The sequence below is a fragment of the Oncorhynchus masou genome, chromosome 9, assembly GCF_036934945.1.
Source record: "Oncorhynchus masou masou isolate Uvic2021 chromosome 9, UVic_Omas_1.1, whole genome shotgun sequence".
In the NCBI taxonomy this organism is placed as follows: Eukaryota; Metazoa; Chordata; class Actinopteri; order Salmoniformes; family Salmonidae; genus Oncorhynchus; species Oncorhynchus masou.
In genome coordinates, this window is record NC_088220.1 from 43,311,488 (window position 1) to 43,328,051 (window position 16,564).

The 16,564-nt window shown below is 43.2% G+C and overlaps 1 protein-coding gene across 1 annotated transcript in view; it reads right to left on the minus strand.

Annotated features, from left to right (window-relative positions):
- The window catches only part of LOC135546018 (GPI ethanolamine phosphate transferase 2-like), a 130,333-nt gene that overhangs the window by 17,894 nt on the left and 95,875 nt on the right, over positions 1–16,564 (minus strand). Inside the window, exons 11-13 of the mRNA XM_064974075.1 lie at positions 7,821–7,955; positions 7,472–7,646; positions 921–1,081 (exon numbers count right to left, since the gene is read on the minus strand). Of these exons, the coding sequence (XP_064830147.1) occupies positions 921–1,081; positions 7,472–7,646; positions 7,821–7,955 (471 nt within the window). The remainder of the gene's footprint in view (positions 1–920; positions 1,082–7,471; positions 7,647–7,820; positions 7,956–16,564) is intronic.

The window sequence follows — 16,564 nt, forward strand, 5'->3', positions numbered from 1 at the left end:
GTAACAAAGAGACTTACAGGAGCTTAATGATAAAAGGCCCCTTCAAAGGGAAGAAAAAACCCCGTCCACCCAACAAACAGCTCTCTGATTTCCTCTGCGTGCCCCATTCCTTCTTTCCATTCCATAACTTTGCTTACAGCTGCTCTTTAACACACAATCTGTGATGCATAGCATAATGTATATACATTCAAGAAGTGGGGTAGCACACCTCGCTCATTTATTCATTTAATCTCTGTCTTTTAAGTTATGCTCTTTGAATTGTGCTCTAGGTGACTAACCTGTTGTATGAATTCATGAGAAAATCAATTAGAGGCGCAAGGCATTAAAATGATGTACAAAATGTTCGAAACGATCTCTCGCATCTTTTGCAAATAACATCCAGGGGTAGCTTGCTGCACTGCTGTTTAATTCCATAATAAATTGGCACGTGGCCAAGGCGTCGTCGTCTTCATCATCGTCATCGCATTATGATCCTGTCCCAATAATTACACACTGCAGTTTCATGCTAGATGGGAGGAATATACAGAGTCCTTTGTCTCTGTTGAAATGTTGGGTTTCTTCCCCCTTTTGGCTTTATGTATCATGGTATGGTCGTGCTCAATTCAATTTCCGTGAATTAATTGAAATTCCATAACTGGACTGTTTCGCCAGCCTCTTGTTTTAGGCAGTGTCAATGTTTTGAGTATATGGGCATCCTAAATAATCCATTTCAAGTCTGTTCATTTTATACTGGAATAATAACTCATTTGACTTCTACTTTATCATTGGTCTGCTACAGTAAGATAAACACAAAATTGCCAAGATAAACATATGGTTAGCTGGTTCCTGGGCTGTTGTGAATCAGTGTAAGTTGGAATGAATTAACTTCTGAATGAATCATCACTAATAACATTCACTGGCGTGAGTGTACAGTAACTGACCTGTTTTCGGAGCTGAGGTAGCAGATGAGGTGGGAAGCCCAGAGCAGGGGCCCGGCGTATGTGCTGAGGGCGGTGAGGAAGACAGCCGGGGCTTCTACGTAGCTCTCCAGTCCCACAAAGCCAACCGAGATGTCCACAGTGGCTATGCTGTTGGAGTTCCCCTACAGACAGACAAACAGCCAAACAGAAGACGTACGTTTTATTAAGCTTCATTTTCACAACTAACCTTAACTTACTTAGCTAACTTATTATGAAGTAGACAAAGTAGCTAAGTAACGTCGCTAAAGGAACTTAGTTAGACAAAGTACATAAGTTAGCTAATGTAGCTGACCTAAAATTAACATACAGTGGGGAGAACAAGTATTCGATACACTGCCGATTTTCCTACTTACAAAGCATGTAGAGGTCTGTGTATCAAATACTTGTTCTCCCCATTGTATATATATGAAGATTGCACAATACACTCAATGTTAACTTTTGAAAGAAGTCAGAAGCTCATATGAATAAAATGTGTCAGTCTCCTGCATGCTACTCCACTTCCCAGGTAGCTAGCTATTCAAAGCTCGCTGTCTGTCAACTCTCTGGCCTTGTAAGGGTTGCAGTGACTGGGTGAAATCTCCCTTCCCCTCCACCTCATCTCTCCTCCTCCCCACTCTCTTTGGCTCAGTCTCATTCCCCTTTCCATTTCCTGACGAGGGCTCAGGAGTGACACAGATGTGATGGAAGAGCTCTCGGCAACTGCAGCGGGAGCTGAATTAATTCACTGGCTGATGAAGGCCACTAGCTCCCCTCTCTCTCGCCTGGGTGTGTATGTGTGTGTGTGTGTGTGAAAGGACCTGTGTGTGCCAGGGCAACGCCACCCTCCAACGGACAAACCCAACACAATATGAGTGGATCATGTACAGTGCCTTCGAGAGTAATCACAACCGTTTACTTTTGTTTTATGGCAAGTTCAGGAGTAAATAAGTTGCAAGGACTCACTTTGCAAAAGAAATGCATGGTTTTTGAATGACTACTTCATCTCTGTAGCCTGCACATACAATTATCTGTAAGGTCCCTCAGTCGAGCAGTGAATTTCAAACAAAGATTCAACCGAAAAGACCAGGGAGGCTTTCCAATGCATCGCAAAGCTGCGCACCTATTGGTAAATGGGTAAAAGGGTAAAAAGAAGACATTGAATATCCCTTTGAGCATGATGAAGTTATTAATTACACTTTGGATAGTGTATCAATACACCCAGTCACTACAAAGGTACAGGCGTCCTTCCTAACTCAGTTGCCGGAGAGGAAGGAAACCACTCGGGGATTCCACCATGAGGCCAATGGTGATTTTAAAATAGTTACAGTTTAATGGCTGTGATCGGAGAAAACTGAGGCTGGATCAACAACATTGTAGTTACTGGACAACACTAACCTAAATGACAGAGTGAAAAGAAGGAAACCTGTACAGAATACAAATATTTCAAAACTTGCAACAAGGCACTAAAGTAATACTGCAAAAAATGTGGCAAAGAAATTAACTTCACATCCTGAATACAAAGTGTTATGTTTGGGTCAAATCCAACACATTAATGAGTAACACTCTCCATATTTTCAAGTATAGTGGTGGCTGCATCATGTTATGGGTATGCATGTAACCGTTAAGAACTGGGGTAGTTTTCTGGATAAAAAAAAAGAAACAGAATAGAGCTAAGCACAGGCAACATCCTAGAGGTAAACCTGATTCAGGTTCAGGCCAAATATACACTGGCGTTGCTTACCAAGACGACATTGAATGTTCCTGAGTGGCCTCGTTACAGTTTAACTAAAATCGTCTTGAAAATCACCGTCTAGCAATGATCAAAAAATATTGTACCATCCAGGTGTGCAAAGCTCTTAGAGACTTACCCAGAAAGACTCACAGCTGTAATCGCTGTCAAATGTGATTCTAACATGTATTGGCTCAGGGGGTTGAATACTTATGTAACCAAGACATATGTGTTTTATTTTAATATATATTTTTCTGACATACAGTATGTTTCTTCCACTTTTACATTAGAGTATTTGGTGTAGATTGTTGACAAAACTATACCAATAAATCAATTTTAATCTCACCTTGTAACACAAAAAACAAATGTAAAAAGTTAAGCGGTGTGATTACTTTCTGAAGGCAATGTATGTTCAAAAGTTCCACACAGCTGACCATTTTAATTTATTTTGTTATTTAACCCTTATTTTACCAGGTAAGTCGTCTGAGAAAACATTCTCATTTACAGCAACGACCTGAGGAATAGTTACAGGGGAGAGGAAAGCGGATGAATGAGCCAATTGTAAGCTGGGGATGATTAGGTGGCCGTGATGATATGAGGGCCAGATTGGGAATTTAGCCAGGACACCAGGGTTAACACCCCTACTCTTACCATAAGTGCCATGGGCTCTTTAGTGACCACAGAGAGTCAGGACACCCGTTTAACATCCCATCTGAAAGACAGCATCCTACATGAGGCAATGTCCCCAATTACTGCCCTTGGGTATTTTTTAGACCAGATGAAAGGGTGCCTCCTACTGGCCCTCCAACACCACTTCCAGCAGCATCTGGTCTCCCATCCAGGGACCAACCAGGACCAACCCCGTTTAGCTTCAGAAGCAATTCAGCAGTGGGATGCAGGGTGGTACGCAGCTGACCATGGACTGGCTACAATCGGAGTCTCAGGACATTGGGCTGTTCAACTCGGCCTACAGTAGGACTAGGTTATAATTTTATTGAGACAAGCCAAAATTGTGTCAACATCTTATTTTTCCTTACGAAAACAAGTAACGATAACAAGATGCCATGAGAAAAACGATAACTGTAACAAATACGTTTTCATTTTAGTTGATGAAAATGTGACAAGACGTCCACGTGAGACGAATGGACATTCAATTTGACATGAAGCTGTTTAATCATCAGCGGGCATGCCTTTGCGACATTTTTAATGCGTTCCTCTCATTTCTGCAGCGGGGTCTGATCGACCTGATCTTTTGAACGGATGCCAGGACACTTCAATTGTAACTAACCAAAACTAGAAACAATAATGTTTACTCTCCCTTACATTCATGTAGGCTATTTTTGCTTTGATCACATCAGATACCTTTTTAAAAAAAGTATTTGATGTGACCACCATTTCCCTCATGCAGCTTCGACACATCTTCTTCACATGGAGTTGATCAGGCTGTTGACTGTGGCCTGTGGAATGTTGTCCCACTCCTCTTCAATGGCTGTAAGAATTTGCTGGATATTGGCGGGAACTAAAACGCTGTCATACACGTCGACCCAGAGCATCCCAACCATGTTCAATGGTTGACATAATCTGGTGAGTATGCAGGCCATGGAAGAACTAGGACACTTTCAGGTTCCAGGATTTGTGTACAGATCCTTGCGACATGGCGCATGGCATTATCATGCTGAAACATGAGGTGATGGCAGCGGATGAATGGCATGACAATGGGTCTCAGGATCACATAACGGTATCTCTGCGCATTCAAATTGCCATAGATAAAATGCAATTGTGTTCGTTCTCCATAGCTTATGCCTGCATATACCAGCAAACCCCTCGCCCACATCATGGCATACACACTGTCTGACATCTGCCCGGTACAGTTGAAACTGGCATTCATCCATGAAGAGCAAACTTCTCCAAAGTGCATTTACCCACTGAAGTTGGTTACGATGCCAAACAGCAGTCAGGTCAAGACTCTGGTGAGGACTACGAGCATGCAGATGAGCTTCCCTGAAACGGTTTCTGACAATTTGTGCAGAAATTCCTCGGTTGTGCAAACTCAGTTTCATCAGCTGTCCGGGTGGGCTGGTCTCAGACGATCACGTAGGTGAAGAAGCCGGATGTGGAGGTCTTTGGTTGAGATGGGTACACGTGGTCTGTGGTTGTGAGGCCGGTTAGATGTACTTTCAAATTCTCTAAAATGACGGAGGCGGCTAATGGTAGAGAAATGAACATTACATTCTCAGTCAACAGCTCTGGTGGACGTTTCTGCAGTCAGCATGCCAATTGCATGCTCCTTCAAAACTTCAGACATCTGTGTTATTGAGTTGTGTGACAAAACTGCACAATTTAGAGTGGCCTTTTATTGTCTTCAGCAAAAGGTGCACTTGTATAAGGATCATGCTGTTAAATCAGCTTCTTTATAAGCCATACCGGTCAGGTGGATGGATTATCTTGGCAAAGGAGAAATGCTCCCTAACAGGGATATAAATAAATTTGTGAACAGCATTTTAGAGACATACGCTTTTTGTGCGTATGGAACATTTCTTGGATCTTTTATTTCAGTAGAAAGCCAATATGAGGGTTTGCACTCAGGCTAGAATGAAAGGCGGCCGATGCGTGGGTGAGAAAATATCTGTAGAGTTCAAAAAGTACTCGCACTCAAAACCATGAAAAGGAATAACATTTAATTTCAGCTCATAAAACATGGGACCAACACTTTACATGTTTGTTCAGTGTATTTAATTGTTCAATTAGGAAATTCAAACATTATAGATTATAAAATGAATTAACCAATATCATTTTTCTGAATAAACATACACGTCGCTCTCATGAGTGCTGTTGGGTCTTGGAGAGGAGGATGAGGAGGGCCGGCACTCTCACTAGAGGAACTGTCACTATTCTCAAAAAGAGGAAGGAGAAGGAGGAGCAAGGCCACTGTCATTACCGGGCCCGGGCAGTAAGGTATCTGCAAGTCAGTTGGCTAGCTTCCACATGCGATGGTGTTTCGTCTGTTGAGTTAGAGGTTGTAGCTTTGCTGATGTGATCTTCGGTAATTTTGCACGATCTTGATCAGATCAAGCTTTTTTGCTGCGTTTTTTGTGCAACACTTGGCCTTGCTTTTTGTTGACCAACTCGCTCTCCCTCTGACCTGATTCACATAACTTTTTAAAACTTCATAACCAGTTAGGATGCTGAGGTAGGCTGCCACCAGCGCCCGCTGAGAAATAGGCTAATTAGATACATGACAAGTATCTTGTCTGTTTGACTCACCTACTACCCATGTAGTAGGTCATTTGACATAGGTGCGAGATGACGGGCACATGGCGCTGCAGGGGTCTATTCGCACTGTTCCAACTGTCTGTCTGCCTGCCCCTCTACTCTCTCCCTCACTGCCTCGCCTGCTCATTCTATTTGCAATAAAAGATTTGAGTGTCTGTTCAGTCTTTGGTCTATTGCGTGTAGAATAGCCTACTCATTGATAGCCACTACTTTAGTGAACTTGAGACATTGCGAGATACAGCTTTTATTACCGATGCACGGTTCTGATTGTCTGCCTGGTATGCCTGGCTGTGCACCTACACACTCTCTCCCTCACTAGATCGCTCTTTATTTGCTGTGAAAGATGCAAGAGTTTGTGTTCTTGGAAGTAGCCAACGGGCAACTACTCATTCTCCTCCGTTGCAAAAATACTGAATCTTGGGAGTTGACGGGAAAGGAGTCAAATAATCTATTATTTTGGAGTCGACTCTCACCACTAGATATCGACAAGGCGAGCCAAGAGGAATGCTAGGTGTCTTTTTGCAGCTTTCTATCAACAGTAGCCAGCATATTGCTAGTGTGTTCCCTATTGAAGGTTTACTTTTGTGAATCTAAATAAATAAGCGCAGCGAGTAGATTGATGGGTGCTTCTTTTTGCGCTGGACAACTCACGTTTGCTGTGTGAAGACATCAACTCGCGTACTGCTCAAGTTACTCGAGAAGTTGTGACCCGCAGGAGCGTGGTTATGCATGAATAAATGGCTGATCATATTGCTCAAATACAAATAGCATGGCATTTACCTGTGTAGTCTTCAACGGTTTTCAATGGTAGACTGTGACAGAGCAGGTAAATGTTGAACCGGAATGCAAAAATGTGCTGAAAAGTTACTGGCCCGACAGAGGAGATCCACTAGCCAGACCTACAAATTTTCCATTGGCCTCGGGCCAGCGGGCCATAGTTAATGTCGGACCCTGCACGCGAAAGAACATAAATTCAAGTGCAAGAAAACAATAGGCTAAGTGGATTTTGACAAATTATTACCACATTATATGGGACGTGCAAATTCATTAACGTTACATTAGGATGTACAAATTCACACTCTCTCCCTCTGTGTAAAGAAATGTGACGGCAACCATAGCGCGCACAACACACAGACCCAGGTACCGAGAGGCGGGACAGACAGCAGACTGTCAAACCAGCAGCGTTTCCCTGTCGTCGCTCACTTTGTGACTGACAGGCGCCTTTCCTATCAATAGATAGCCAGAAGATGCATATCGTTCATTCTAGCGGGACCGGGCTCGGCAGACTGTTTTCTGACTAGCGAATTGAAAAGTAGCCTAGTTAATTTAAGTGGAAAAGGTACCAGGCAGAAAATGAGTCTGAAATAGGTTGTATAGTCGACAGCCGGCTCTAGTGAAAAACACTGTATGAGCCTTTATGGCACAAGCCAAGGCTACAAACTCCTTAAAAAGTCATAACCAGGTGTAGGCATAGCCAGGTTACAAGTAACATACTCCAGAATGAATACTATATAATCTAACCGCCCGTTACCTGGAAGTAGAAGAAGGCCTGTCCGAACCAGTAGTGCATGATGGTGGTCTGGGCAGCGTCGTAGTGGAGCTTCTTCCAGATGAACTGGGCCATCAGGGACTGGACCAGCAGGCAGCAGCATAGCACCGGCAGGTTGTGTGCCCGGAACAACAGGGCCACCAACAGAACCACACCACTGTAAGAAGATTTATTTATTGTACAATAACTATGTAATATGAGTAAATAAGAACAATGATTTATTCTAAACTGACTTGCGTGGTTCAATAAAGTTTGAATAAAACAATTGCCACCTGCCGATTGCTAGCCCGCCTCTCTATTCTGTAGACTACTTGCCGTGTAGGCTACCTACCTGTAGATTTCCCACAATCCCCTGCTCTTCAGCCGGGCGTCAGCTGTGATGACCTGGGACCTCAGCAGGTCCTTGGAGCCCGTGAAGAAGATGCCCAGGATGAAGACGTACACGAAGCGTGCCTTCATCGTCCCCCTGAGGGGAGGAAAGAGATGAGATGAAGTGGTTAGCCTGTTGAGAACTTTTTTCACGGAACACGAGTGTCCAAGGGCTGGCCACTCCATCTGAATGCCCAAGAGCCTGTTACTAGCCCCAGGTCCAGTTTTCAGATTTAGTTAGTCTTACCTTCTCTTGAGTCTTTTTTGTTTAAGTAACATGTTTTGTCCGTACATTGTTTTTTAACACAACAAATAAAAATACAGAAGCATCTGGAGTTGCAGTTTTGGTGAAGAATGGCAGCAGTGATTCCCCTATATTCATAAAAAATAGTTGCCACTGCTGCAAAAAATATGATAAGATATGATAAACAGTGCCTTGAGAAAGTATTCATAACCCTTGACTTATTCCACATTTTGTTGTGTTTCAGCCTGAATTCAAAATGGATTAAATTGCTTTTTCCCCTCTCGCCCATCTACACACAATACCCCATAATGACAAAGTGAAAACAGGTTTTTAGAAATGTTAAAATGATTTACAGAAATATCTAATTTACTTAAATATTCACACCCCTTTGCTATGGCACTCTTTCAGCTCAGGTGCATCCAATTTCCTTTGTTACTACAAATTGATTGGAGTCCACCTGTGGCCAACTCAATTGTTTGGACAGGATTTAGAAAGAAACACACCTGTCTATGTAAGGTCCCACAGTTGTCAGAGCAGAAACTATGTCATGAAGTCCAATGAACTGTCTGTAGATCTCAGAGATATAATTGTGATGAGGCATATATCATATATAAAACATTTCTAGAGAGTTGAAAGTTCCCAAGAGCACAGTGGTCTCCATCATTGGGAAATTGAAAAAAATATGGAACAGCCCAGAGCTGGCGTCCGACCAAATTGAACAACCAGGCAAGAAGGACCTTAGTCATGGAGGTGACCAAGAACCCAATGACCACTCTGATAGAACTACAGAGTTCCTTGGCTGAAATGGGAGGACCTACCAGAAGGACGACATTCTCTGCGGCACTTCCCCAATCTAGACTCATGGGAGAGTGACCATACGGAAGCCACTCCTGAGAAAAAGACACACGACAGCATGCCTGGAGTTTGCAAAATGTCACACAGAATACAGAGCATACAGGAAAAGATTATGTGGTCTGATGAGGCAAAAATTGAACTCATTGGCCTGAACGCAAAGTGCTATGTCTGGAGAAAACCAGGCACAGCTCATGACCCTCTAACACCATCCCTTCCGTGAAGCATGGTGGTGGCAGCATCATGCTATAGGGATGCTTTTCAGCAGCAGGGACTGGGAGACTTGCAAATCTTTGACGAGAACCTGCTTTAGTTCATAAAACTTAGACTGGGGGTGAAGATCTACATTCCAACATGACAATGACCCCAAGCATACATCCAAAACCAAGCTGGGATGACTTCACAACAAGAATGTGAAAGTCTTTGAGTGGCCCAGCCGAAGCCAAGACTTGAATCCCATTGAAAATCTGTGGAAAGACTTGAAGATTGCTGCCTGTCCCCAAAAATATGCTAGGAAGAAAGGGAGAAAATCCCCAAATCCAGGTGTGCAAAGCTGGTACAGACATACCCAAGATCTACGGACAATTCCTTGGACATGGTATAATTTCTGCTCTGACATGCACTGTGAACTGTGGGCCCATATATTCACAGGTGTGTCACTTTCTAAATCATGTCCATCAATGGAATTGACCACCGGTGGACCCAAATCAAGTTGTAGTGAGATATCAAGGATGATAAAAGGAAATTAGATGCACCTGAGCTCAATATGCTAATGAGAAATGTCTCTATTTTATTTTCAATATATTTTCAAACATTTCTAAAAATGTTGTCACTGTCATTATGGGGTATTGTGTCTAGATGGGTGCGAGAAAAAAAAATGTAATCCATTTTGAATTCAGGCTGTAACACAAAAAAATGTGGAATATGTCAAGGGGTATGAATACTTTATATCGTATATATTTCTGCCGAGGCGTGCTTTAAAATGGATGGTTGTTGGCTCAATGACTGGAAGTCATTGGAAACAGCTGGCATGTCATTGCGCTAACGCTAGTAAAATGTGTTTATTCATGAGTGTTTTACTCTCCCATGGGCCCAGAGGAAAATAACAATGATCGATCCATTTGACAGTATAATGGGTAGGTGGATAGAGCTAAGTGTACTCTGAACTTGGGAAAGGTGAATAAAAAGAATGTTGGACCGAGGCCCAATACAAAGTGAGCTTGCCCGTGTCAGATAATAAAATTACAGACTTTTCCCAGACTTTTCCCCAAGCTAACGGACACATTGTAAAAACCTCGACCTTTCTCGTTTGCAGCAATTATTGACTGATGACTGATTCATTGTTCATGACTGATTGACGGAGATGACTGACTCATTGTTCATGCGAGTGCTGATCGAATGCCACATTTTGTTCTTCAAGAACTGAAATGTTTTAGGCCCATCTTGCTTAGCAGACTATTTTAATATTCATCTATCTTGAATCTATTTAGTTCAAAAAAGTCCTGGGGCCTCATTTATAAAACTGTGCGGAGGATTCACAGAAAGTGCTTACACACAAAAATATTCTGACTTATAACACAGTGCCACGCACGTCCCACGCCGGTTTCCCTTAATAAATCACAATCAACTTGAAATTTGCCACACGTGAGCGAGCGTCTTATCACATCCTTTTAACGCCCATAGCTGCTTATGAATAGTCAGTGAAACGCTCCTAATTAATATTCATCCATATTGACTGCATGACGACAATGACGGCAAATCCCAACAGAAAGGCGAAAAAAGAAATTGCACCCAGTGTTCTTGTAGGGGAGGTTGAAGCGAGAGAAAAAATATATTGCTTGATGGACACAGTGTGGGTATTACAAATGCCAAAAAGTTAGAGTGGCAGCATGTGGCGGAAGCTGTGAATGCTGCTGGCTGAGAAGGTCGGAACCTCTCAGAAATAAAAAAGAAATGCTCCGATATAAGTGTAGGCCAAACGGCGAATAGCCTTACAGAGACAAAGTGTGCCACGGGTGGGGGAAAGAGGACACCAGAGCTCAACCTCCCTTGAGCGACTTGCCGGTATTAAAGGGGAATCCCTCCTGAGTGGGGGGGACACGGACATGCAAGACGCACTGGATGATCCAGGTATGTAAATTAGTATTCCCTCGTTTGAAAAGAGTAAACCAAATGCATTCAAGTTGTTTAAACATTTATTTACACGAACAATTGTGACGTTTTCTATTGTTTTTAGTCGCTGGGTGTTCCAGCGGGGTTGGTGGTGCTGCAGCTGAGCAGGAGCTGAGTGTTCCAGCAGGGGTCGGTGGTGCTGCAGCTGAGCAGGAGCTGAGTGTTCCAGTGGGGTCGTGGTGCTGGAGCTGAGCAGGAGCTGAGTGTTCCAGTGGGGTTGGTGGTGCTGCAGCTGAGCCGGAGCTGAGTGTTCCAGTGGGGTTGGTGGTGCTGCAGCTGAGCCGGAGCTGAGTGTTCCAGCAGGGGTCGGTGGTGCTGCAGCTGAGCCGGAGCTGAGTGTTCCAGCGGGGTCGGTGGTGCTGCAGCTGAGCAGGAGCTGAGTGTTTCAGTGGGGTTGGTGGTGTTGCAGCTGAGCAGGAGCTGAGTGTTCCAGTGGGGTTGGTGGTGCTGCAGCTGAGCAGGAGCTGAGTGTTCCAGTGGGGTCGGTGGTGCTGTAGCTGCGTTTGTCACAAATGCCTGGGATAGGGGTTGGGGCCAACACAACCAACAGTGTCAGGGGGTAAAGCCACATTCCTTAGCTGTGCCACATTATGAAGCACAGCACACGCCCTCACAACGTCGCAGACCATTTTGGGCTTGTACAAAAGGTTTCCACCTGAGGAATCGAGGCAGCGCCATCTGCCCTTCAGAAGCCCGATGGTGCGCTCCACAACAGCGCGTACCTGGCGCACTTTGTAGTTCCTCTCCTCTGCGCTCTGTGGATTGGTGAAAGGGGTGAGCAGCCACCGCTGGAGGGGATATCCACTGTCGCCTGCAAAGTTAGTGAATTGGTTAGGCACTGCAGTAGAGAAAAATTGCAATTGATTTAGAATTTCTACATTACTCATCCGTACCTAGAAGCCAGCCATCACGCACAGCTCCGGCCTCAAGACTGCGCCCAACACTGCTGTTGCTCCATATGAATGAGTCATGGGTTGACCCAGGCCACCGAGCCACTACATTAGTCAGTACCATGTCCGCATCACATATGATTTGGACATTAATGGAATGATAATCAATTTGTTTTCATTAATCAAATGCGTTATCACTCGGTGCCCGTATAGCAACATGAGTGCAGTCAATAGCACCAGGACATTGCTGCAAATTGCACTTTTTTATTTGCCTGTTCACCCACCGTGTAAGGAAACATTATGTAGAGATGCGTCAATCCAATTATACCTCCTAACACGTCTGGCATAACGCGACTAAAGGTTGGCTGTGAGATCCCTGACCTGTCAGCCAATCCCTTTGAAAGGTGCCAGAAATCCGAGGGTTGTGGGACAGGCACGTCTTGGTTTCTGTGGGTGCTTCTCTGTGAAGCTGGGCCCACTACATACAGCACAGGGATCCAAGAGAACAGCTCTTGGTAATCGGAACCGGCTCTTAAGCCACTCATCATCATTGGCCAGTAAATCTTGCTGGTCTCCGAGAATTCGCTCTCTCCGAACAGTGCCAAAGCAGCCATTGTGCATCATTACACATTGTAATTGCATGCCTTTTTATACCCACCCGTTTGATTGTCAAAGCTACCCATTTGCGTAACACCTTCAGGTGTGGTAATTACCCTGATTGTAACAGACAATGACAGGGCCATTATCACATTGACAGTGCTGCGCAACGAACACGTGATAACAATATATGAAACTGTGTACTTGTATCTGCCCAATTGAGGCATCGAAAATGTAATCAGTTTAAATGTAATTTGTCCTACTGTTCACCTTACTATTTATGAGAATACATTTCATAACATGCGAGTATTGTTTAATAATTACAGATCCGATTTAAACTGTACAATATATATGAGGGGTTCTTTTGCAAAAAAAACGATATCTCCGTTTGTATTTATTATCCTAAATCAGGTTTTTTGTGGGTTTTTTTTTGTGTGCACTCCAGAGATCTTCATATATAATACGTCAGAGGTAATATTTCAATTTATTTTACACAATGGTATCAATTTTAAAGCGTTTCTAGTTTCACCCTTCCGCCATGGGAGTCGCAGTTCTAATTTCCCCAGTTTATGTGCGTACGTATGGGTCAAAGTGTCCGTGGAGGACCAAACATTCTCCGGTCAAGTTATTTATTTATTTGTATAAATCCCAAAGTTTGCTTTGAAAGTGGCGCATGCCTTCTTTTGTGCCTACGCAACGTTTATACATGAGGCTCTGGATCTTTTCCAGACTGTAGTGTACAATTCCATATTTTTTTATGTTTAGAAATTGCTATTGGTCTGTAACTTTTTTACATGTTAAGACCTGAGCAAGCACCATGTACACAAGATACAAGACCACTGGATTCTAGACAAGGTGGGGAGTTGAAGGGCAAGGCAATCTAGCAATTGATATGATGAAGGCAAGTACACAGATAAACACAGTAATTTCTCCTTTCAGCTGAGGTGTGCCCTCTAAGTCTGACACTGACCAAACTAGACTGGTCCGATTACACACTTACGCAATTCTGACAAACACTGCCAACCTCGTAAAAAAAAAGATAAGTCCAAAAAGATAAACACAAATCAGTTTCCCAGCCTCTTGATTCAAATTCATGTGTGTTATTTGGAATAGCAGAAGTCACAAGGACATCTGCTTTGACTAAAATCCATACGGATGAATGAATCATGATTTCTCTGGCTGTTATTATGGCACGCAGAACATTTTCTGCGTCATCGCTCATCGGGAAAAGGTACGACAACAGTAGATGCTATGTAGCCTCCTGGCAGGTAACCATGGAGACAGGGTTGTGTGAACAAGAGTCAGGAGTTTTTAATGTGAGGACACTCAGGAGTGACAGGGTGCAGATAGTCAGTCTGCCAAACAGCAAACCCCCTGCAATCCTTAGTTCAGTGTGTGTGTGTGTGTGTGTGTGCATGCGTGATAGAGATATACATATGAAAATGTGCACCTAAACAATAATCATGGATTAGGCCATTTTTACTGCTAGCTGATGTACCTAGGGAAGGAGAGGCAGAGTAATTATCAGTAAAACTCCTCTTACCTAGTAGGCAAAACATGCTTGAAATTACTTCATAATGAAAGTACAACTGGTTTTATGATGCAATTTAAACCTGTTTAGCCTGCTGGGAAAGCCCTCACCAGGCAAACCTCACTTCCTAAACAAGGTGCCTATAAAAGTAGAACATTCAAGTGCCCAACTTATTGTCAAACACGCACTAGACTGACGGCGTGTCCCCGAAAGAGGCCAGACATCCTTGAATTTTAAGGAGCCTGTAGTGATAGGAGTGGGATAAGGGTCTGGTTCACTAGGAGAGGGAGTCAAGCAGGTGTTGCGCAATGTATTATTCATTCACTGGGTTTGTATTGCAGCCTTCATCCCTCAGATGAATGGCCAGCAGTTCCTTCTAACCCTGGAGTTGTGCCCTAGCTACATCTCTCACTTGTATATTACTCAAATGTTTTATCTAAAACACAAATCCGAGGTGGAGAGAATCCATGCCCTTCTTGGTTCTTATGCTAAGCATAGCTGGAAATTCTTGTTTTGTTGTATTTATTCTAAGCATGGCTGGGGGGGGGTTGACTTGTTAGCTGGGTTGACTATGTGAGGATGAAGAGGAGTCTCTTTTTGTGTGTGAAGGTAAATGTGGTGGTGTCTGGGCTTTTCCACAGGTGCCTGTGTGCGGGCTTAAGCTGGATGCTATTTCACGGAGCAACACAATCGGCAAATTAAATGAGCTGTAATTATGGCAAACAAACGGCACGTTGAGGGGTGTTGTTTGGGGTGAGCGGCACAGATGGGTACAGAACGAACAAATGCAGACATGATGTCAGCCTCCTCTCGCTCTCTGCAGTGATGAGGCAAATGCTCTCGGGGGGAAACCACACACAGAAATATAAACCCTGGCATTTAGACGCCGGCAGAACAACCGTGCTAATAACACACTCTGATAAACTGACAGTCCATACCGAAAAAACAAGAGGAAGATTCTGTAGTGTTCTGGACACCATGGACTGCAGTCTGTGTTTTTCAGTCTGTCCATTTGTCTGTCTGGCAGTCTGTCTCAGTCTGCTTTCCTAAAGTACCTGTATAACTGGATCAAATCAAATCACATTTTATTGGTCACATACACATATTTAGCAGATGTTATTGCGGTTGTAGCGAAATGCTTGTGTTCCTCGCTCCAACAGTGCAGTAGTATCTCACAATTCCCACAATCTAAAAGTTACAAAAATGGGATTAATAAATGGTTATTGAACAAGGTGTGTATCCTACTTAACTTGACTGATGACAGTGATGGGAACATCCCACAGCCTTGAATGAAAAGATGGGTGTGTCCTGACGTCAGTCATCAAAAAGCCAGAACAGCCATCTAGTAGGGCCCGGACGATACCAGCATTGCAATACTTGTTAGTGTAGTTCTGTTCTTGAGCTGTTCTTGTCTATTAATGTTCTGTATTATGTCATGTTTCATGTTTTGTGTGGACCCCAGGAAGAGTAGCTGCTGCTTTTCCAAAAGCTAAATGGGGATCCTAATAAAATACCAAACATCTTTAGGAAACTTATTTTGGAAACAAACATCATCATGTTGTCACCCAGAGTCACATGTATTTATTTTCCAAGCTATAGCACACACTATTTTTCATAAAATAGGTTTTTAAAGGACCAAATAGATGTGTCTGCTTCATGTTTTAATTTTCGCCATGTGAAAAAATATTCCCGATTCTGGTGTCGTCCCGGGCACTACCATCTAGGAGAGAGAAGCACAATGGATCACTCAAGAGAGGACTCCAAACCCATGAGAGACACCCGCCAAGACACCTCACATTAGTATCAGTGGATTGGAAAGATGATTAGGTAATGATAATTTTTTGTCACTTTTCGGGAGAACAGTTTAAATAGTCACCTGCATGTTCATTACTTGCTAATGAGAGCAGGCTGTAAGAGGGACGACATGAGAAATGGACAAACAGTGGTATCTTGGATGCTCAAAGGCCTTTCTATTTTGAGAATAGATTTGGTCTTGACAGAGATCATAGTCACACAGAAATGAACAAAACACATTTTGTGAACAATTGAACAAAAATTGGAGAGAATGTTGAGATACAGTGAATTCAGGAAGTCTTCATACCCCTTGACTTATTCCACACTTTGTTGTGTTTCAGCCTGAATTCAAAATGGATTACATTGCTTTTTTCCCCTCTCGCCCATCTACACACAATACCCCATAATGACAAAGTGAAAACAGGTTTTTAGAAATGTTTGGAAATGTTTTTGAAATTTAAATACAGAAATATCTCATCTTTGAAAGTGCTTACAGCTGTGAGTCTCTAAGAGCTTTGCACACCTGGATTGTACAATATTTGCCCATCATTCTTTTCAACATTTTTCAAGCTCTGTCAAATTGTTTGCTGATTATTGCTAGACATATATTTTCAAGTCTTGCCATA